The following is a 24,863-nucleotide window of genomic DNA, read 5'->3' on the forward strand; positions in this document are numbered from 1 at the left end:
GTGACGGGACGGAGTGTGACAGAGAGTGACGTGACGAAACGTGACGAAAAGTGACGGGACAGAGAGTGACGTGACGGAGTGTGACGGGACAGAGAGTGACGTGATGAAGTGTGACGTGACGAAGTGTGACGTGACGAAGTGTGACGGGACGGAGTGTGACGTGACGGAGTGTGACGTGATGGAGTGTGACGTAACGGAGTGTGACAGAGAGTGACGTGACGAAACGTGACGAAAAGTGACGGGACAGAGAGTGACGGAGAGTGACGGGACAGAGAGTGACGGAGAGTGACGGGACAGAGAGTGACATGACGGAGTGTGACAGAGAGTGACGTGACGAAGTGTGACGTGACGAAGTGTGACGTGACGGAGTGTGACGTGACGGAGTTTGACGTGATGGAGTGTGACGTGACGAAGTGTGACGTGACGAAGTGTGACGTGATGGAGTGTGACGTAACGGAGTGTGACATGACGGAGTGTGAGAGAGTGACGTGATGGAGTGTGACGTGATGGAGTGTGACGTGACAGAGTGTGACGGGACAGAGTGTGACGTGACAGAGTGTGACGGGACAGTGTGACGTGACGGAGTGTGACGTGATGGAGTGTGACGTGATGGAGTGTGACGTAACGGAGTGTGACAGAGAGTGACGTGACGAAACGTGACGAAAAGTGACGGGACAGAGAGTGACGGAGAGTGACGGGACAGAGAGTGACGGAGAGTGACGGGACAGAGAGTGACATGACGGAGTGTGACAGAGAGTGACGTGACGAAGTGTGACGTGACGGAGTGTGACGTGACGGAGTTTGACGTGATGGAGTGTGACGTGACGAAGTGTGACGTGACGAAGTGTGACGTGATGGAGTGTGACGTAACGGAGTGTGACATGACGGAGTGTGAGAGAGTGACGTGATGGAGTGTGACGTGATGGAGTGTGACGTGACGGAGTGTGACGGGACAGAGTGTGACGTGACAGAGTGTGACGGGACAGAGTGTGACGTGACGGAGTGTGACGTGACGGAGTGTGACGTGACGGAGTGTGACGTGATGGAGTGTGACGTAACGGAGTGTGACGTAACGGAGTGTGACATGACAGAGAGTGACGGAGAGTGACGGGACAGAGAGTGACGGAGTGTGTCGGGACAGAGAGTGACGTGACGAAAAGTGACGGGACAGAGAGTGACGGGACGAAGTTATATCTAAGTTGGATCATTATATTATTGATCATTGATCTATTTATGTATTCATTTCCATTCATCCATTTTTAACCATAACTTTGGTGTCTGTTCATCACTTTAAGGAGCAGCAGCAAGATTATTTCTTCAGTAATTACTCAAACTGAAGATCAAAGCTCTTAATATTCAAATATCTTTAAAAACTGATTTAAATGTTCATCATATTCTGATTTAAAACAAGACGTGACAGAGAGTGACAGAGTGTCTCCCACCTGCTGCAGTCCTCCAGGTAAGTGCTGGCTCTGCAGCAAGTTGGCTGGCTTGATGTCGCCACCTGCTGGAGGAGTTTGGACCTGCAGCTGCAGCTTGGTCTCTGGCTCCTGCTTCACCAGCAGCTCCTTCCTCAGCTGCTCCACCACCTTTTTCTGAGGGTGAAAAAAACCATGATTTCAGAGTCCCGCAGGAGCTGCTGATGTCACCGATTCTCAACAACGATAATAAATAGAGAAATGATTCTTTTATGATAGTAAATGATAATAAAAGCACCGTTTTACCATGTTTGCTCCTTGTTCGTTTCTGAGACAGCTGAAGCTAATTCAGACACTTTTTCCTGCTTTTGCATTTTGAAGCTGATTCTCCAACATGTTGGTAACGGATTTAATTCTGTAACTCAGGATGAATTAATCCCAAAATACAGCAACATATGAAAGCAAAGCAGCCAAACTTGGGCTCCTCTTACATATTTCAGCCCATATTTGTGTACATAATGTGAATTCAGTTGTATTTGATTTGACTCCTTTCTCAGCATTTTTATTCTAAGACTGGAATATCTGATAAATGTGATCATTAACAGGCGTTATGTGGAGATATTTGCATCTGAAACAGCAGCAGAGTTCAACCCTGAACTATTTATTCAGTATTTACTGCTGTTTTAGAGTTTTAAATCCTGAGCGTGCGGCACAATAAAACCTGACCTCCGATTGGCTGCTGCTGCACCTCATTATGAGCCCGATGAGATGAGGAGGAGGAGATGATGAAGAAGAAGAAGAAGAACAACAGATGAGGATAAAGAAGAAGAAGAGAAGACAAAGAAGATAAAAGAAGAAGAAGAAAAAGAACAGGCATTGTAACGTGGTGGAGGCTGAAGGTCACGCACACACTGATGTCTACATTCACAATCAGAGGACAAAGCCCATCTGTTGCCTAGCAACCCTCGACTCTCAGGCAGCAACTTAATGCAGCGACTCAGAGAGGCGAAGCGGAGCGGCGTGACCTGCACGTTTTCATCTGCTGACAGCTGCTGAGGGACCAGGCAGCTCTTTTAAAAGGAGCATTTCACCTCAATCACAGGTTTACGGCGCGACCTCTGCACCGCAGGCCCGTTTCCACGCGTCTCATATTGGTGCCGTAAATCCTCAAGAAGCTTCGTTTCACCCCTCAAAGATGAAAAAAGTACATTAAAAACTACACAACGTGTTTCTAGCATCAGGAGAAGATTTTATCCCACCAAACGGTGCTGGATTCTGCTGTGTTGGTTCTGTCTGAGCCTTTAATAAAGAATTAAAGTGCCTCTTTCCAACATCAGGTTGAATCTGACCCAGTCTGACTTCAGCTGCTGCTACAGAACCCCTACAGATGGTCCAGAACCCAGCAGAGCGTCTGCTGTTACATCAACCAAGAAGGTCACATGACCCTCGCTCCTCGTGGACCTCCACCGGCTGCCCATGGCTGCCTGATCAGATCCAGTCCCTGATGCTGCCTGCAGAGAGACTTCTGGGCTAAACTCAGTCATACAGGCTCCTTCTGGACCTCGCCTGGTTCTGCCGTCCCTACAAACCGGGCAAACCCTCCCTGGTGGTTCACAGACTCTCTAACACACCGAACCCTCCTTTAAACTGACATGAATTCATGTAGAACTTACAGTTTGGACCGGGTCTGTACTGAAGGTTTAATGTCGTTCTATAAGTTGCTTTGATACGTTCCTCTGAGGAGGTTTTATTTTGCCTCCTCTCTCAGACCTGGATCTCTTCCTCATGAGGAAGGAGGTCTAAGTTCCTGAAAGTGACCTGCAGGACGATGCTCAGGTGAGTCTTTTTAAAAGGGGACACATATCGTCATGGAGACCTTTAACGCTCCTCTGACAGACCAAAAAATACAGAGTGACAGTGCACAAAAGTACAGGAAACTGAGCTGTTTACTGAACTGTTCGCTGAACCGTTCGCTGAGCTGTTTACTGAACTGTTTACTGAACTGTTTACTGAACTGTTCGCTGAGCTGTTTACTGAACTGTTTACTGAACTGTTTACTGAACTGTTCGCTGAGCTGTTTACTGAACTGTTTACTGAGCTGTTCGCTGAGCTGTTTACTGAACTGTTCGCTGAGCTGTTTACTGAGCTGTTTACTGAACTGTTCGCTGAGCTGTTTACTGAACTGTTCGCTGAGCTGTTTACTGAACTGTTCACTGAGCTGTTTACTGAACTGTTTGCTGAGCTGTTTACTGAACTGTTTACTGAACTGTTTACTGAACTGTTTGCTGAGCTGTTTGCTGAGCTGTTCGCTGAGCTGTTTACTGAACTGTTCACTGAGCTGTTTACTGAACTGTTTGCTGAGCTGTTTACTGAACTGTTTACTGAACTGTTTACTGAACTGTTCGCTGAGCTGTTTACTGAACTGTTTACTGAACTGTTTACTGAACTGTTTACTGAACTGTTTACTGAACTGTTTACTGAACTGTTCGCTGAGCTGTTTACTGAACTGTTTACTGAGCTGTTCGCTGAGCTGTTTACTGAACTGTTTACGGAACTGTTTACTGAACTGTTTACTGAACTGTTCGCTGAGCTGTTTACTGAACTGTTTACTGAACTGTTCGCTGAGCTGTTTACTGAACTGTTTACTGAACTGTTTACTGAACTGTTCGCTGAGCTGTTTACTGAACTGTTTACTGAACTGTTCGCTGAGCTGTTTACTGAACTGTTTGCTGAGCTGTTTACGGAACTGTTTACTGAGCTGTTCGCTGAGCTGTTTACTGAACTGTTTACGGAACTGTTTACTGAACTGTTTACTGAACTGTTCGCTGAGCTGTTTACTGAACTGTTCGCTGAGCTGTTTACTGAACTGTTTGCTGAGCTTTTTGCTGAGCTGTTTACTGAACTGTTTGCTGAGCTGTTTACTGAGCTGTTTACTGAGCTGTTTGCTGAGCTGTTTGCTGAGCTGTTCGCTGAGCTGTTTACTGAACTGTTCACTGAGCTGTTTACTGAACTGTTTGCTGAGCTGTTTGCTGAGCTGTTTACTGAACTGTTCACTGAGCTGTTTACTGAACTGTTTGCTGAGCTGTTTACTGAACTGTTTACTGAACTGTTCGCTGAGCTGTTTACTGAACTGTTCGCTGAGCTGTTTACTGAACTGTTTGCTGAGCTTTTTGCTGAGCTGTTTACTGAACTGTTCGCTGAGCTGTTTACTGAGCTGTTTACTGAGCTGTTTGCTGAGCTGTTTGCTGAGCTGTTCGCTGAGCTGTTTACTGAACTGTTCACTGAGCTGTTTACTGAACTGTTTGCTGAGCTGTTTGCTGAGCTGTTTACTGAACTGTTCACTGAGCTGTTTACTGAACTGTTTGCTGAGCTGTTTACTGAACTGTTTGCTGAGCTGTTTACTGAACTGTTTACTGAACTGTTCGCTGAGCTGTTTACTGAACTGTTTACTGAACTGTTTACTGAACTGTTCGCTGAGCTGTTTACTGAACTGTTTACTGAACTGTTCACTGAGCTGTTTACTGAACTGTTTGCTGAGCTGTTTACTGAGCTGTTTACTGAACTGTTTACTGAACTGTTCGCTGAGCTGTTTACTGAACTGTTTACTGAACTGTTTACTGAACTGTTCGCTGAGCTGTTTACTGAACTGTTTACTGAACTGTTCGCTGAACTGTTTACTGAACTGTTCACTGAGCTGTTTACTGAACTGTTTGCTGAGCTGTTTACTGAACTGTTTACTGAACTGTTCGCTGAACTGTTTACTGAACTGTTCGCTGAACTGTTTACTGAACTGTTTACTGAACTGTTTACTGAACAGATGAGTAAAACAGGACCAGAGCCTCATTTCTGACTCCTGAGAACAACTAAAGCGACTTTAATCAGAGGCTTTAACTCAACGAACACCATGAAAAGTGCTGCTGAAATGAAGAATCTGGAGTCAGATTTCTGCGGTTCGATCTTTTCTCTGCATTCACACTTTGATCCTGCAGGTATGTATATAAAATATATAAATATAATATATATATATAAACTGTATTTAAACTGGATTCAAACTGTATTTAAACTGGATTTAAACTGGAGTCAAAAAATACAGAGCAAAGGAGCGATGATGCAGCGGTGAGTAAAACAGGACCAGAGCCTCATTTCTGACTCCTGAGAACAATTAAAGCGACTTTAATCAGAGGCTTTAACACAACGAACACCATGAAAAATGCTGCTGAAATGAAGAATCTGGAGTCGGATTACAGCGTGAATGACACCTTGGGCCATCTGCAGGTATGTATATTTCTCCAGGTACAGATATCTAAGTGTTTCACTTTGTAAAACCTGCAGCAGTTCTACTCTGAGTCACATTAATCTCAAAGTTTCACTCAAAATAAAACTAAGAGAAACAACAACAAAGACACAGATGTGATGCAACCCAGAGAAAACATCTGCTCCACCTTCCAACATGATGTGGAAGCAGTATTTACATTATCAGCAGTATAAAAAGCCTCAGAGACCAAACAACCACAGATGCTGACAACCGTCTTAAAGAGACAAAGTCAGACAGATTCATAATGATGACAACTGCTGCAGAAAGCCTCCAAACAGCCAGCTGGAGATGAAAAGCAGCTCCAAGGAGGAAGAAAACAACGACAAAGAGACATAAAACAACCAGAGTTACTGATCAGGTGTGCATCTTAAAGTCTAAAGTGTAGTTTCTCTGTGTTTCTGACAAAACCAGAACCTCCACTCAGAGATAACAGGTTCTATTAAAGGTGGAAATAAGGCCAGTTAATATTCTCTGATATATGGGTTCTGGTCCAAAGAGCTTTAAAACACCAACATTGGATCTTCATCTAATGTGTTGGTTTCTGTCACTTATTGATCATTAGTTCAACATAAATTAAGCTTTTTAAATGTCAGAGATCAACATTTAAATGTTATTTTAAGCTCCACAGAGCTGGTTTGTGGTTGGGAGAAGGCGGAGCTAATGTTTGGATGAATTATTGGGTCACAAACAGCCAACAAGAACAAGCTTTTATGGTTTATAGATATGAAAGGAACCAAGGAACCGGTATTTAAACTGTATTTAAACTGGAGTCTAACTGTATTTAAACTGGATTCAAACAGGATTCAAACAGGATTCAAACAGGATTCAAACTGGAGTCAAACTGTATTTAAACTGGAGTCAAACTGTATTTAAACTGTATTTAAACTGGAGTCAAACTGTATTTAAACTGTATTTAAACTATTTAAACTGTAGTCAAACTGTATTTAAACTGGAATCTAATAGGATTGAAACTGTATTCAAACAGGATTCAAACAGGATTCAAACAGGATTCAAACAGGATTTAAACTGGAGTCAAACTGTATTTAAACTGTATTTAAACTGGAGTCAAACTGTATTTAAACTGTATTTAAACTGGAGTCAAACTGTATTTAAACTGGAGTCAAACTGTATTTAAACTGGATTCAAACAGGATTTAAACTGGAGTCAAACTGTATTTAAACTGGAGTCAAACTGTATTTAAACTATTTAAACTGGAGTCAAACTGTATTTAAACTGGAGTCAAACTGTATTTAAACTGTATTTAAACTGGAGTCAAACTGTATTTAAACTGGAGTCAAACTGTATTTAAACTGGAGTCAAACTGTATTTAAACTATTTAAACTGGAGTCAAACTGTATTTAAACTGGAGTCAAACTGTATTTAAACTATTTAAACTGGAGTCAAACTGTATTTAAACTGGAGTCAAACTGTATTTAAACTGGATTCAAACAGGATTCAAACAGGATTTAAACTGGAGTCAAACTGTATTTAAACTATTTAAACTGTAGTCAAACTGTATCTAAACTGGAGTCAAACTGTATTTAAACTGGAGTCAAACTGGAGTCAAACTGTATTTAAACTGGAGTCAAACTGTATTTAAACTGGAGTCAAACTGGCCTAATAGAGCTGCACAGGTTTGACTTTATTCTGAATAAATGTAACTAAAATCAAACCCATTTTCTGTCCTGTGGGGGGTGGCAGACTGCTCTGATCCCACTTTGTATCGTCTCGTGGAAGCTTTCAGTTCTCCGTCCTGATTGGCTGCTGGCAGTTTCTGACTCATCAAACTAATTTGTCAGAAAATTGATCTGAAATTCTTTAATTCTAACTTATTTCCCCTTTTGATTGTATTTATCAGTCTAACTGTTTATAAGTGATATTTTGGAGATGAAAACCTCCATAAGGTGACCCTTTAAATCATCTAATGTACCTGTTTCTCGCTCAGCGCCGTGATCTTTGCTTGAAGCTCGTGGAGCTGCTTCTTCAGGTCTGCGTTCTGAAAAAGGAGGAAATCGTAATTCTGAATCTGAAACTCAAACAGATTCACAAACTTCATCCTGAGGTTTGAGCTCCAGTGAACCGAACACCTGTCGGGTTTACCTGAGGGTCCTGCTTCATCTGAGCCACCAGTTTCTGCAGAAGAAGAACAAGACGGACACAGTCAGAGATAAACAAGTCGCAGTGACACCTAGTGGTGGGAACCTGGAAGTTCATCAGAGCAGAAACCGGTAACCGACAGCAACAGGGACCCAGATCATCGCTTCAAACTGGTACGACTGCATTATGGAAGTTAAATAAACTGCTCACCTCTTCTGGAATACTTACCTGCAAACCTGAAAAGCTCAGAGCACCAACTTCAGGCAATACATGACACTGATGAGCTCACATCTACGGATATATATGGATCCAAGCAGTCTGAAGTGGCTGTTTTACTGGGTCTAGATGTGTCTTTTTGACTGTTGTTCTGTAGGTTTCTGTTTACATTTAAAGCAGGTCCGACAGACACAAGAACACCATCATATTGTCCTTAATGTGTCCATCAGAGCCGCTTCAGACTGTTAATATGAGTCACATCAAAGTCCAACCAGAGTAAAAACAGCTAGTTTTATCAGACCGTGCTGTAGCTGTTAAATCAGAGGCTGCTGGTTAAGGTTTGCATTAACTGCTGTTATTCTGAGTCATTTCGTTGTCTGATAACAAACAATAAAACAGGAAATAAGAGGCTTTGTTAGGATTTCAGCTGCATTAAAATACAGTTTATGAAAGCAGAGACAGCAGGAGAGAAGCTAACCGCTGTTAGCACAGCTGGATGTTAGCTAGCAAGCTAATAGCTGCTGTTCTGTAGTCCTGTTATCAGCATCAGGAGGAGTTGTTTGGAGAGAAATAAGTTTTTATCAGTATCATCCTGCAGTAAATGTACATTTTAGTCTTTTAAATAGTCCATCCATTCATTATCTACCGCTTCTCCGTAGCTAAAACCTGTTTTTGTCGCGTAACTCATCATTTTGACACAAAACAAACATGAAAACACGCGTCTGGATGAGGAATAGTGACCTTTAGCAGCTATTCGTGGCTTGTTTTTAACATTTCTACACAGTAGAGCCCGATAACTTTATCAAAGATGGGTCAGGACAGAAGAAACTGACTGACTGAAAGGTTCTTTAACCCCTGGATGCTCAGGGTATGGCTTCTTCTTCTCTCCCACCCTCTGTGGCCATCACTGTGATGCCTCAGAACACCGAGCTGCCATAAAGATCAATTATAAACAGTCTAATTCTAACTCTTAACCTGCAATAAAAGCTGTTGTACAGTGGCCCCCACAGACGAAGCAGAACCTGCAGCTTTCCATCAGCCTCTGAGGGGTTAAAGGCCCATCAGGTCCGGTCTCCGGGTCCGACTCACACAAACAGGGACCTGAAAGCACAGCGTACCTGATGGATCTGGATCTCCACCTTCAGGGCCTCCTGTAACGTCTGTAATTCCATCATGGATCCAGTCAGTCTGCCAGCCGATCGATCAGCCTGCAACACACAGACACACAGTCAGGTGTGATGCTGCGTCACAGGAAGCCCAACCTGACCCTCAGTCCGGCTGAAGCAGCACCTTTTCATTCCTGCAGGCTGTACTGTAGCACTGAGCTTTACCTTAACACCGTCTCCAGTAGGAAAACCATCCAACTGAAGCATTAAAGTGCCGCTGGAAGCAAAGAAAAACACCAGTTACTGCAGGTCCTCACCGTGAAATCCCATCACAACAGCCTGATAAATGTCTGATAGAAACTCTTTATTCTGCTTTATTCTTCATATCAGCCGGGGTTAATGTTGCTGTGACTCATTTACAAACCCCGCCCCCTCATTAGCATAATGAGCGTAAAAACAGAGAAAAGGTGGAAATGATTGGAACTGAAGAAGCAAAGAGGAAACAACAGTAAATTCATCTGTAAATAGAGCTAATTATGGTTAAAACTGATAAATATAATGTAAATAATCATTAAAACAAGCTTAAATTAAAGCAGTTTAACATTTATTTATTTCACATTCTATTCATTAATATATTACTAATTCATTATATTATTCTATTTTTTATTTAATTTTAGCAGAATTTATCATAAATTTTTATTATTAAGTTTAAAACTCCAGAAATGATGAAACTTCATTTTATTGATGACGATGCACTAAAATCAATAACTTTATTATGATAAATAATTAATCAATAACTTTACGAATTTATGATAAATAATTAAATCAATAACTTTATGAATTTATGATAATAATGAAATCAATAACTTTATAAACTTAGAATGAATAATTAAATCAATAACTTTATAAACTTAGAATGAATAATTAAATCAATAACTTTATGAATTTATGATAAATAATCAAATCAATAACTTTATAAACTTAGTATGAATAATTAAATCAATAACTTTATATATTTATAATAAATAACTAAATCAATAACTTTATATATTTATAATAAATAAATAAAATCAATAACTTTATGAACTTATGATAAATAATCAAATCAATAACTATGAATTTATGATAAATAATTAAATCAATAACTTTATAAACTTATGAATAATTAAATCAATAACTTTATATATTTATAATAAATAACTAAAATCAATAACTTTATGAACTTATGATAAATAATCAAATCAATAACTATGAATTTATGATAAATAATTAAATCAATAACTTTATAAACTTATGAATAATTAAATCAATAACTTTATAAACTTATGATAAATAATTAAATCAATAACTTTATAAACTTAGAATGAATAATCAAATCAATAACTTTATAAACTTAGAATGAATAATCAAATCAATAACTTTATGAATTTATGATAAATAATTAAATCAATAACTTTATATATTTATAATAAATAACTAAAATCAATAACTTTATATATTTATAAAGAATAATTAAATCAATAACTTCATAAACTTATAATGAATAATTAAATCAATAACTTTATGAATTTATGATAAATAATTAAATCAATAACTTTATATATTTATAATAAATAACTAAAATCAATAACTTTATATATTTATAAAGAATAATTAAATCAATAACTTCATAAACTTATAATGAATAATTAAATCAATAACTTTATAAACTTATAATGAATAATTAAATCAATAAATTTATAAACTTATAATGAATAATTAAATCAATAACTTTATATATTATAATAAATAACTCAAATCAATAACTTTATATATTTATAATAAATAACTAAAATCAATAACTTTATATATTCATAATAATAACTCAAATCAATAACTTTATATATTTATAATAATAACTAAAATCAATAACTTTATATATTTATAATAAATAACTAAAATCAATAACTTTATATATTTATAATAAATAACTAAAATCAATAACTTTATATATTTATAATAAATAACTAAAATCAAAAACTTTATAAACTTATAATGAATAATTAAATCAATAACTATATATTTATAATAACTAAAATCAATAACTTTCTAAACTTATAATGAATAATTCAATCAATAACTTTATATATTTATCATAAATAACTAAAATCAATAACTTTATATATTTATAATAACTAAAATCAATAACTATATATTATTATAAATAACTAAAATCAATAACTTTATATATTATTATAAATAACTAAAATCAATAACTTTATGAACTTATGATAAATAATCAAATCAATAACTTTATAAACTTAGAATGAATAATTAAATCAATAACATTATATATTTATAATAAATAACTAAAATCAATAACTTTATGAACTTATGATAAATAATCAAATCAATAACTGTGAATTTATGATAAATAATTAAATCAATAACTTTATAAACTTATGATAAATAATCAAATCAATAACTTTATAAACTTTGAATGAATAATTAAATCAATAACTTTATATATTTATAATAAATAACTAAAATCAATAACTTTATGAACTTATGATAAATAATCAAATCAATAACTATGAATTTATGATAAATAATTAAATCAATAACTTTAACTTATAATGAATCAAATCAATAACTTTATGAATTTATGATAATTAAATCAATAACTTTATATATTTATAATAAATAACTAAAATCAATAACTTTATATATTTATAATAAATAACTAAAATCAATAATTTTATAAACTTATAAAGAATAATTAAATCAATAACTTTATATATTATAATAAATAACTAAAATCAATAACTTTATATATTTATAATAAATAACTCAAATCAATAACTTTATATATAATAATAAATAACTAAAATCAATAATGTCCCTTTATCAGAAAGTGAAATCTTTATTTAAATAAATGAACAGAACTCACCACCTGGCTGTGGAACTGGACTCCACCCCTCTGTGCTGCCCTGCACAACAAAACAAACGCACATCGTTACAGAAACAGTTCTGGTTCTGATCCAGGTTGAGGTTCTGGTCTCTAAAAGAAGATAATTTTACTTCCTGCGTCTCAGACGTTCGCCTCCATCAGACCACAGGAGGAGTTTAAACATTTACTTATTAAAAATAAGCACATTAGTTTGGGGGGTTCACTTACTTTCCTCTCTTTAAGATTCAGATACAGAAATTTAAGCCAACGTAGAATAAAATAAGACCATTTAAACTGTTCTGACTTATTTACAGTCACTGATGGAGGAGCAGGAGGATGGGCCTCCACCTCCTCCACCTATTATTATTCCCCCTCCTCCATCTCCTCCACCTATTATTCCTCCTATTCTTATTCTTCCTCCTCCTCCACCTATTATTATTATATTATTACTATATAATACTATTATTATTCCTCCTCCACCTCCTCCACCTATTATTATTCCTCCTCCTCCATCCACCTATTCTTTTATTATTATATTACTAAATAATATTATTATTCCTCCTCCTCCACCTTTTCTTCCTCCTCCACCTATTATTATTATATTATTACTATATAATACTATTATTATTCCTCCTCCACCTCCTCCACCTATTATTATTCCTCCTCCTCCATCCACCTATTCTTTTATTATTATATTACTAAATAATATTATTATTCCTCCTCCTCCACCTTTTCTTCCTCCTCCACCTATTATTATTATATTATTACTATATAATACTATTATTACTCCTCCTCCACCTCCTCCATCTATTATTCCTCCTCCTCCATCCACCTATTCTTTTATTATTATATTACTAAATAATATTATTATTCCTCCTCCTCCACCTTTTCTTCCTCCTCCACCTATTATTATTATTATATTATTACTATATAATACTATTATTATTCCTCCTCCACCTCTTGCTCCACCTAACTCCTCCACCTATTATTATTCCTCCTCCTCCACCTATTATTATTCCTCCGCCTCCACGTCTTCATCCTCCTCCTCCATCTCCTCCACCTCTTCATCCATCTCCTCCACCTCTTCATCCACCTATTATTACTCCTCCTCCACCTCCTCCACCTATTATTATTCCTCCTCCACCTCTTCCTCCTCCACCTATTATTATTCCTCCTCCACCTATTATTATTCCTCCACCTCCACGTCTTCATCCTCCTCCTCCATCTCCTCCACCTCCTCCACCTATTATTATTCCTCCGCCTCCACCTATTATACCTCCTCCACCTATTATTATTCCTCCACCTCCACCTAACTCCACCTCTTCCTCCACCTATTATTCCTCCACCTCTTCCTCCTCCACCTATTATTATTCCTCCGCCTCCTCCTATTCTACCTCCTCCTCCTCCACCTATTATTATTCCTCCGCCTCCTCCTATTCTACCTCCTCCTCCTCCACCTATTATTATTCCTCCGCCTCCACCTATTATACCTCCTCCACCTATTATTATTCCTCCGCCTCCACCTATTATACCTCCTCCACCTATTATTATTCCTCCACCTCCACCTAACTCCACCTCTTCCTCCACCTATTATTCCTCCGCCTCCTCCTATTCTACCTCCTCCTCCTCCACCTATTATTATTCCTCCGCCTCCACCTATTATACCTCCTCCACCTATTATTATTCCTCCGCCTCCACCTATTATACCTCCTCCACCTATTATTATTCCTCCACCTCCACCTAACTCCACCTCTTCCTCCACCTATTATTCCTCCACCTCTTCCTCCTCCACCTATTATTATTCCTCCGCCTCCTCCTATTCTACCTCCTCCTCCTCCACCTATTATTATTCCTCCGCCTCCTCCTATTCTACCTCCTCCTCCTCCACCTATTATTATTCCTCCGCCTCCACCTATTATACCTCCTCCACCTATTATTATTCCTCCGCCTCCACCTATTATACCTCCTCCACCTATTATTATTCCTCCACCTCCACCTAACTCCACCTCTTCCTCCACCTATTATTCCTCCGCCTCCTCCTATTCTACCTCCTCCTCCTCCACCTATTATTATTCCTCCGCCTCCACCTATTATACCTCCTCCACCTATTATTATTCCTCCGCCTCCACCTATTATACCTCCTCCACCTATTATTATTCCTCCACCTCCACCTAACTCCACCTCTTCCTCCACCTATTATTCCTCCGCCTCCTCCTATTCTACCTCCTCCTCCTCCACCTATTATTATTCCCCCTCCTCCATCTCCTCCACCTATTATTCCTCCTATTCTTATTCTTCCTCCTCCTCCACCTATTATTCCTCCACCACCTCTTCCTCCACCTCCTCCTCCACCTAACTCCTCCTTAACTCTGGAACAACCTGCTCTTCTTCCTTGTTTTTCAGCCCTTTAAACAGAAACTTTGCTGAATTCAAACACATTTTAGACGTAAAATCAAACAGTTTCCATGAATAAAACCGATCTGATGCATCAGCAGTTTGTTCTTCTCCTGTTTGGTGTTTTGGGGCCTTTAACTCGCCCCTGCAGCGCCCCCTGGAGGCAGAACCAGAGTATGGCTCAAATTTAACCAAACAAAACTCCTAAAATACCAAAATAAGAGATGAAAACTCCAGATAAAGATGATTCATTATCTGTTCTGAACCCACCTGAGAAGCTTACAGCTGAAGTCTCTCTTTTTCATAACTACGGGTTTAATAAAGTACTCAAATACTACAAATGACAGCCAGAAAGTACTCTGTGTGCTCTGCTGAGGGAGGATTTAATCTGATGGAGTCAGACGATGGAAATAGTTCCAGTTTAAATCCACAGAATTATACCAACAAATACCAGCCTGTACTTTAGAGTCTGTGTTAAATATTAATAACTGCAGAATAATACTTATGTGTAAAATTAAAATACTTTAATCTGCTGCTAAACTACAATAAAACTGTCCAAAGTATTCTGAATAATCATGAATCAATAACAGGACAAAAGCATCTGCGAGAAGCCTTATTATCACAAGAACTATTATTAGAATTATTATTATTAGTAGTATTATTATTTATATAATTATCTTATTACATCGGAGCAAAAAAATCCAATTTTTCAATAAATTTGACTTTTTATGCTGCATAAAAATCTTCATTTAAGCAACTTTATCAATCAGGAGGAAGTAAAAAGTTAATTATTTTCAGATTAAAGTATAAGAACAGAAGTACTTTAATAAATAAAAGTACCTTTAGGTGCAGCACCAAAGTTAAAAAGTACAAGTACTACAGGTGTGGTACTTCCTATTTAAATAAATCTGCTTTCACAGCATAATAAAATGATCAATAAACAGCATTAATGCACCGATTCTTCACCGTTTAAATGACTTTGTTTTAAAATGCCAGAAGTTTTTCTGTACTTCACCAAATACTCCTGTCAGAGTAAAAGTATCTGAAACTACTCACATCAGCCTCCATCTGAACCCTGGAACAAGCACTAAAGCTGCTCTGCTTTAGCTTTTCGGTTCTTTAAAAACTTAAAAGGATCAATAATCACACAAGATGGAAGTATTTCAGTGAGTTATAGTACTGCACAAAGTACTACGACACCATCTGAAACTAAGGACTGAGCTCCTCCATCAGGATTAACCACCTATACACTGTAAATTATACCACTAAATGAGGTACAACGCAGTAAAAAGTACTTTATTCTGCCCTGAAGAGTAGAATAAAAGCTGATAAAATGTGTACTTTAGTGTAGTACCAGCTAAAGTAGTACAGCCTTTATACTTCCACCTGAAAGCACCGGGTGTACCATCACTGAGCAGGTATTCCCTCTGGAGTACCGGAACCGGCTGAGGTACTTTGGTACCTACTGAGGTACCTGCTGAGGTACTTTGGTACCTACTGAGGTACCTACTGAGGTACCTGCTGAGGTACTTTGGCGTAGTACCGGTACCTTTTGAGGTACCCTGGTGTAGTACCAGTACCTGCTGAGGTACTTTGGTTTAGTACCAGTACCGGCTGAGGTACTCTGGTGTAGTACCGGTACCTTTTGAGGTACCCTAGTGTAGTACCAGTACCTGCTGAGGTACCTTTTGAGGTACTTTGGTTTAGTACCGGTACCAGCTGAGGTACCTTTTGAGGTACCCTAGTGTAGTACCAGTACCTGCTGAGGTACCTTTTGAGGTACTTTGGTTTAGTACCGGTACCAGCTGAGGTACCTTTTGAGGTACTTTGGTTTAGTACCAGTACCTGCTGAGGTACTTTGGTTTAGTACCAGTACCCGCTGAGGTACTTTGGTTTAGTACCAGTACCCGCTGAGGTACTTTGGTTTAGTACCAGTACCCGCTGAGGTACTTTGGTTTAGTACCAGTACCTGCTGAGGTACTTTGGTTTAGTACCGGTACCAGCTGAGGTACCTTTTGAGGTACTTTGGTTTAGTACTAGTACCTGCTGAGGTACTTTGGTTTAGTACTGGTACCTTTTGAGGTACCCTAGTGTAGTACCAGTACCTGCTGAGGTACCTTTTGAGGTACTTTGGTTTAGTACCGGTACCTGCTGAGGTACCTTTTGAGGTACTTTGGTTTAGTACCGGTACCGGCTGAGGTACCTTTTGAGGTACCCTGGTTTAGTACCGGTACCCGTAGTACCGGTACCTACTGAGGTACTTTGGCGTAGTACCGGTACCTGCTGAGGTACCTTTTGAGGTACTTTGGTTTAGTACCGGTACCGGCTGAGGTACCTTTTGAGGTACCCTGGTTTAGTACCGGTACCCGTAGTACCGGTACCTACTGAGGTACTTTGGCGTAGTACCAGTACCTGCTGAGGTACCTTTTGAGGTACTTTGGTTTAGTACCGGTACCTGCTGAGGTACCTTTTGAGGTACTTTGGTGTAGTACCGGTACCTGCTGAGGTACTCTGGTTTAGTACTGGTACCTTTTGAGGTACCCTAGTGTAGTACCAGTACCTGCTGAGGTACCTTTTGAGGTACTTTGGTTTAGTACCGGTACCAGCTGAGGTACCTTTTGAGGTACTTTGGTTTAGTACCGGTACCAGCTGAGGTACCTTTTGAGGTACTTTGGTTTAGTACCGGTACCTGCTGAGGTACTTTGGTTTAGTACCAGTACCTGCTGAGGTACTTTGGTTTAGTACCGGAACCGGCTGAGGTACCGGCACCTTTTGAGGTACCCTGGTGTAGTACCGGTACCTTTTGAGGTACCCTGGTGTAGTACCGGTACCTTTTGAGGTACCCTGGTGTAGTACCAATACCTTTTGAGGTACCCTGGTGTAGTACCGGTACCTTTTGAGGTACCCTGGTGTAGTACCGGTACCTTTTGAGGTACCCTGGTGTAGTACCAATACCTTTTGAGGTACCGACTGAGGTACTCTGGTTTAGTACCAGTACCCGCTGAGGTACTCTGGTTTAGTACCAGTACCCGCTGAGGTACTCTGGTTTAGTACCAGTACCCGCTGAGGTACTCTGGTTTAGTACCAGTACCCGCTGAGGTACTCTGGTTTAGTACCAGTACCCGCTGAGGTACTCTGGTTTAGTACCAGTACCCGCTGAGGTACTCTGGTTTAGTACCAGTACCTGCTGAGGTACTCTGGTTTAGTACCAGTACCTGCTGAGGTACTCTGGTTTAGTACCAGTACCTGCTGAGGTACTCTGGTTTAGTACCAGTACCCGCTGAGGTACTCTGGTTTAGTACCAGTACCCGCTGAGGTACTCTGGTTTAGTACCAGTACCTGCTGAGGTACTTTGGTTTAGTACCAGTACCTGCTGAGGTACTTTGGTTTAGTACCGGTACCTGCTGAGTTACTTTGGTTTAGTACCGGTACCTTTAGAGGTACTTTGGCATAGTACCGGTACCGGCTGAGGTACCTTTAGAGGTACTCTGGTTTAGTACCGGTACCTTTTGAGGTACCCTAGTGTAGTACCAGTACCTGCTGAGGTACCATTTGAGGTACTTTGGTTTAGTACCGGTACCTACCGAGGTACCCTGCCGTAGTACCGGTACCGGCTGAGGTACCCCGCCGTAGTACCGGTACCGGCGGCAGCGTGTCCGGGCTAATTGCAGTAATTGCTCCCTGGGTGGGACATGAAGTTATCCGGATAAACTTCCATCAGCACCACATGCTGCAGAGGCCCGAAAACAAGAACTGACACTAAGATGGAGGTTCGAGCCCGAGAGCCGCCAACTGCTCCAAACACCACCAGAAAGTGTGTTTCTGTTCCGGCGGCGGAATTAATGTTTTATAACCGTCTTATTAACTCGCCATGGCCGTCCGGACCCCTGCTTATAAAACGCACCGAGCCGCCTTCACAGTCAACACGTCCGATAAACTGCTGCATTTCGGGGGGGCGGGAGGGGAGGGCATTTTTTTGTCGTGTTTTTTCGGTGTTTCGGCGTGAACACGGACCGTCACGGCGACCCTCACATCCGACATCGCTCCGCGAGACGCTGCCGATGTTCACGGAGAACAAGTGGATAACGTTAGCCGTAGCCGCTAATGCTAACCATCCTGCTAGCTGCCCAGGCTAACGCTGCCAGCACGCGGATAACTTAACGGCAAAGATCAATAACGAGCTCGCGCCGGAGATGCGAAAGAAATAGGGGAAGGAGGAAAAGAAATCCGACCGGGAACAGTCCCGAAAGACGCCATCTTTCAAAACAAATCCTGACAGAGAGCAGGCGTTGGTGGCTCTAAGTTCTATCGGCCCCTTGTCCTCCAGAACATCAACTCCTAGAATAAGAAACACAGCAGCCAAACACACAGAAACACACGGAACACACACTGCCCGCGAGCTCACACACCTGCCCGCACACGGCCGCGGACACACGGATAAAGGCGGCGAGCAGCACCCGCGTGAAGTTTGACAACAGAGAAAATTAAAGTTATGAAATTAAAAAGCCCAATGTGCACTTACTCAGCAGCAGTCCTCCTCCAGATTAATTAAATATATATCTATTAGAAGCCGATCCGCGGTGGAATAACAGCACACAAACAGGTCGGCCGCCTCCTTCCCGCAGAGCTGGGATTTGTTGCTGTATTTTAGATGTAGTTTTTGTAAAAATTGTGTAAAAACAGAGAAACTGAAGCTACAAAACAAGAAGAACTCTTCTTCAATCTCATTCAGCTCAGCCTCAGCACAGCACAGATCCCTGCGCTCCGAAGCTGGAGGAAGGGGAACAAAAACTACTCCCTCGTCAAGCAAATGCTCGTTTATCCGCCTCAAAGCGTTTGATATTTGCTCGCGTCGCTGTTAAAGTTCGTTAAATCGGGCCGATCAGCGAGGCGAGGCGGGGAGAAAATGTGTTCGAAAAGCGGACTACTTTTTGTGTCGGTGCAGCGAATTTATTTCACTTTGCCTAAGGAACGGCGGTGCTGCGACTCCCATTGCCTAGGGAAAAAACCCGGATGTAAACTCAGTGAAACTCTATGGAGAGAAAGTCTGCACACACGTACACGCTCACACGCAAGACACACCATGGAAGTCGGCAGCGGAGCGGAGCGGTGTGGTGGTGGTGTGTGACCGGCTCCGTGCTCCTCGCAGCCGGGCCGTTGGCTCCCAGGCAGCCGCCGCTCAGCCTCCATGTTCGGCTGTCCGCTGCCGGAGCTGCCGGACTGTTGCACTTTGTGGAGAAAGAGGAGGTGGAGAAGGGGGGGTGGCACGGCCTTTACTGTTCCTACTACAGTCAGGTGACAAAAATACACCTGTGCAGGAATGTAAGCAGGTAAAGTCATACTTATTTTATTAAATATATATATAAAAAACAGGACAAATAAAAGAATTTACTTCATTTAGCTGGAAAAACACTAAACACTTTGTTTTTTACTTCCTCTCAGCATATTTTCTGATCAGCTTCATTTAATCTGTGAACAAACATCATTTCTACACCTCAGACCTGAAATTAACTCAAACTCAGGTGAAATTACATCTCATCGAACTGTTTGTTCTGTCTGAAACTGAAATAATTTACTCTAAAATATTTAGTTTTTTCCAGAAAAAAAAAATCTCACATTTAGGTGAAGATTTTAGTGGTTTTATTGGGAAATGACTGGATATAAAAACATGAAACAAACCATCTGTAAATTCATTAATGTTCATATTGTTAAATAAAACCTTCATTATGGTGGTTTATTTTAATTTAAACTTAATGGAGAAGCTGATTGATAAATTACAAATCAGAAAATAATGGAACAGCATAGAAAATACAAATAAAATGAATAAATAAATCTTAGACTTTTACTTCCTGTTCAGCTTCATTTAATCTGGGAACAAACATCATTTTTACACCTCAGACCTGCAGCATCCCATAAAGTCAGTGAACCTTTTCCCACTTTGTTTCCTTCTGCCAACACTTAAAGCCGTTCTGACTCTGAGGAAACCAGGTGATGCAGAGTTCCAGCTGTTATTTTGTCCCATTCTTCCTGCAAACAGGTCTGAATACCAACAATGACCAAATTACACCAAATAATGATCAAATTACACCAAATAATGATCAAATTACACCAAATAATGACCGAATTACACCAAATAATGACCAAATTACACTAAATAATCTAGTCTGAACTCAACATGTTTCCTGTTCAGCTTCATTTAATCTGGTAACAAACATCATTTCTACACCTCAGACCTGCAGCATCCCATAAAGTCAGTGAACATTTTCCCACTTTGTTTCCTTCTGCCAACACTTAAAGCCGCTCTGACTCTGAGGAAACCAGGTGATGCAGAGTTCCAGCTGTTATTTTGAAATTAACTCAAACTCAGGTGAAATTACATCTTATCGAACTGTTTGTTCTGTCTGAAACTGAAATAATTTACTCTAAAATATTTAGTTTTTCCCAGAAAAAAAAAATCTCACATTTAGGTGAAGTTTTTAGTGGTTTTATTGGGAAATGACTGGATATAAAAACATGAAACAAACCATCTGTAATTTCATTAATGTTCATATTGTTAAATAAAACCTTCATTATGGTGGTTTATTTTAATTTAAACTTAATGGAGAAGCTGATTGATAAATTACAAATCAGAAAATAATGGAACAGCATAGAAAATACAAATAAAATGAATAAATAAATCTTAGACTTTTACTTCCTGTTCAGCTTCATTTAATCTGTGAACAAACATCATTTGTACACCTCAGTCAGTGAACCTTTTCCCACTTTGTTTACTTCTGCCAACACTTAAAGCCGTTCTGACTCTGAGGAAACCAGGTGATGCAGAGTTCCAGCTGTTATTTTGTCCCATTCTTCCTTAAACAGGTCTGAATACCAATAATGACCAAATTACACCAAATAATGTCCGAATTACACCAAATAATGATCAAAATATACCAAATAATGACCGAATTACACTAAATAATGACCAAATTATACCAAATAATGATCAAAATATACCAAATAATGACCAAATTATACCAAATAATGACCAAATTATACCAAATAATGATCAAAATATACCAAATAATGACCAAATTATACCAATAATGACCGAATTACACCAAATAATGACCGAATTACACTAAATAATGACCAAATTATACCAAATAATGATCAAAATATACCAAATAATGACCAAATTATACCAAATATTGACCAAATATACCAAATAATGACCAAATTATACCAAATATACCAAATATTGACCAAATATACCAAATAATGACCAAATTATACCAAATAATGACCAAATATATCAAATAATGACCGAATTACACTAAATAATGACCAAATTACACTAAATAATGACCAAATTACACTAAATAATGACCAAATTATACCAAATAATGATCAAAATATACCAAATAATGACCAAATATACCAAATAATGATCAAAATATACCAAATAATGACCAAATATACCAAATAATGATCAAATATATCAAATAATGACCCAATTATACCAAATAATGACCAAATTACACCAAATAATGACCAAATTACACCAAATAATGACCAAATTACACCAAATAATGACCAAATAATGACCAAATTATACCAAATATACCAAATATTGACCAAATATACCAAATAATGACCAAATTATGCCAAATAATGACCAAATATATCAAATAATGACCGAATTACACTAAATAATGACCAAATTACACTAAATAATGACCAAATTATACCAAATAATGATCAAAATATACCAAATAATGATCAAAATATACCAAATAATGACCAAATATACCAAATAATGATCAAAATATACCAAATAATGACCAAATATACCAAATAATGATCAGAATATACCAAATAATGACCAAATTATACCAAATAATGACCAAACACTTTGTTTCCTTCTGCCAACACTTAAAGCCGTTCTGACTCTGAGGAAACCAGGTGATGCAAAGTTCCAGCTGTTATTTTGTCCCATTCTTCCTTAAACAGGTCTGAATACCAATAATGACCGAATTACACCAAATAATGTCCGAATTACACCAAATAATGATAAAAATATACCAAATAATGACCGAATTACACCAAATAATGACCGAATTACACTAAATAATGACCGAATTACACTAAATAATCTAGTCTGAACTCAACTTGTTTCCTGTTCAGCTTCATTTAATCTGGTAACAAACATCATTTCTACACCTCAGACCTGCAGCATCCCATAAAGTCAGTGAACCTTTTCCCACTTTCTTTCCTTCTGCCAACACTTAAAGCCGCTCTGACTCTGAGGAAACCAGGTGATGCAGAGTTCCAGCTGTTATTTTGTCCCATTCTTCCTGCAAACAGGTCTGAATACCAATAATGACCAAATTACACCAAATAATGTCCGAATTACACCAAATAATGATAAAAATATACCAAATAATGATCAAATTATACCAAATAATGATCAAATTATACCAAATAATGACCAAATATACCAAATAATGTCCGAATTACACTAAATAATGACCAAATTATACCAAATAATGATCAAAATATACCAAATAATGACCGAATTACACCAAATAATGACCAAATTATACCAAATAATGATCAAAATATACCAAATAATGATCAAATTATACCAAATAATGACCAAATATACCAAATAATGTCCGAATTACACTAAATAATGATCAAATTATACCAAATAATGATCAAATTACACCAAATAATGACCGAATTACACTAAATAATCTAGTCTGAACTCAACTTGTTTCCTGTTCAGCTTCATTTAATCTGGTAACAAACATCATTTCTACACCTCAGACCTGCAGCATCCCATAAAGTCAGTGAACCTTTTCCCACTTTCTTTCCTTCTGCCAACACTTAAAGCCGTTCTGACTCTGAGGAAACCAGGTGATGCAGAGTTCCAGCTGTTATTTTGTCCCATTCCTCCTTAAACAGGTCTGAATACCAATAATGACCTAATTACACCAAATAATGTCCGAATTACACCAAATAATGACCAAATTACACCAAATAATGACCAAATTATACCAAATAATGACCAAATTACACCAAATAATGACCGAATTACACCAAATAATGACCAAATTACACCAAATAATGACCGAATTACACTAAATAATGACCAATTTATACCAAATAATGATCAAAATATACCAAATAATGACCAAAATATACCAAATAATGACCAAACACTTTGTTTCCTTCTGCCAACACTTAAAGCCGTTCTGACTCTGAGGAAACCAGGTGATGCAGAGTTCCAGCTGTTATTTTGTCCCATTCTTCCTGCAAACACATCTGAATACCAATAATGACCAAATTACACCAAATAATGTCCGAATTACACCAAATAATGACCAAATTACACCAAATAATGACCAAATTATACCAAATAATGACCGAATTACACTAAATAATCTAGTCTGAACTCAACATGTTTCCTGTTCAGCTTCATTTAATCTGGTAACAAACATCATTTCTACACCTCAGACCTGCAGCATCCCATAAAGTCAGTGAACATTTTCCCACTTTGTTTCCTTCTGCCAACACTTAAAGCCGTTCTGACTCTGAGGAAACCAGGTGATGCAGAGTTCCAGCTGTTATTTTGTCCCATTCCTCCTTAAACAGGTCTGAATACCAATAATGACCAAATTACACCAAATAATGTCCGAATTACACCAAATAATGACCAAATTACACCAAATAATGATCAAATTATACCAAATAATGACCAAATTACACCAAATAATGACCGAATTACACCAAATAATGACCAAATTACACCAAATAATGACCGAATTACACTAAATAATGACCAATTTATACCAAATAATGATCAAAATATACCAAATAATGACCAAAATATACCAAATAATGACCAAACACTTTGTTTCCTTCTGCCAACACTTAAAGCCGCTCTGACTCTGAGGAAACCAGGTGATGCAGAGTTCCAGCTGTTATTTTGTCCCATTCTTCCTTAAACAGGTCTGAATACCAATAATGACCAAATTACACCAAATAATGTCCGAATTACACCAAATAATGATCAAAATATACCAAATAATGACCGAATTACACCAAATAATGACCGAATTACACTAAATAATGACCAAATTATACCAAATAATGATCAAATTATACCAAATAATGACCAAATTATACCAAATAATGACCAAATTATACCAAATAATGTCTGAATTACACCAAATAATGATCAAAATTTACCAAATAATGACCGAATTACACCAAATAATGACCAAATTATACCAAATAATGACCAAATATACCAAATAATGTCTGAATTACACCAAATAATGATCAAAATATACCAAATAATGACCGAATTACACCAAATAATGACCAAATTATACCAAATA

General features: G+C 38.4%; 1 protein-coding gene across 7 annotated transcripts in view; it reads right to left on the reverse strand.

Annotated features, from left to right (window-relative positions):
• phf21ab (PHD finger protein 21Ab) overlaps positions 1–19,374 on the reverse strand; it is a 50,274-nt gene extending 30,900 nt beyond the window's left edge. For 2 of the 7 annotated variants that reach the window (XR_011915834.1, XM_072386759.1), the window contains exons 1-7: positions 18,998–19,372; positions 12,082–12,121; positions 9,378–9,429; positions 9,165–9,254; positions 7,834–7,866; positions 7,664–7,729; positions 1,443–1,595 (exon numbers count right to left, since the gene is read on the reverse strand). Coding sequence is in view for 6 of the 7 variants with exons in the window: in XM_072386759.1 (XP_072242860.1) it covers positions 1,443–1,595; positions 7,664–7,729; positions 7,834–7,866; positions 9,165–9,254; positions 9,378–9,419 (384 nt within the window). In the remaining variant the exon portion in view is untranslated. Of the gene's footprint in view, positions 1–1,442; positions 1,596–7,663; positions 7,730–7,833; positions 7,867–9,164; positions 9,255–9,377; positions 9,430–12,081; positions 12,122–18,997 lie in introns of all 7 variants that reach the window. The other 5 variants (XM_072386764.1, XM_072386761.1, XM_072386763.1 and 2 more) reach the window with 4 other exon arrangements.
• Positions 19,375–24,863: the final 5,489 nt, after the last annotated feature.

This window comes from Leuresthes tenuis, unplaced genomic scaffold (genome assembly GCF_036924035.1).
Source record: "Leuresthes tenuis unplaced genomic scaffold, fLeuTen1.0.hap1 SCAF_5, whole genome shotgun sequence".
NCBI classification, from domain to species: Eukaryota; Metazoa; Chordata; class Actinopteri; order Atheriniformes; family Atherinopsidae; genus Leuresthes; species Leuresthes tenuis.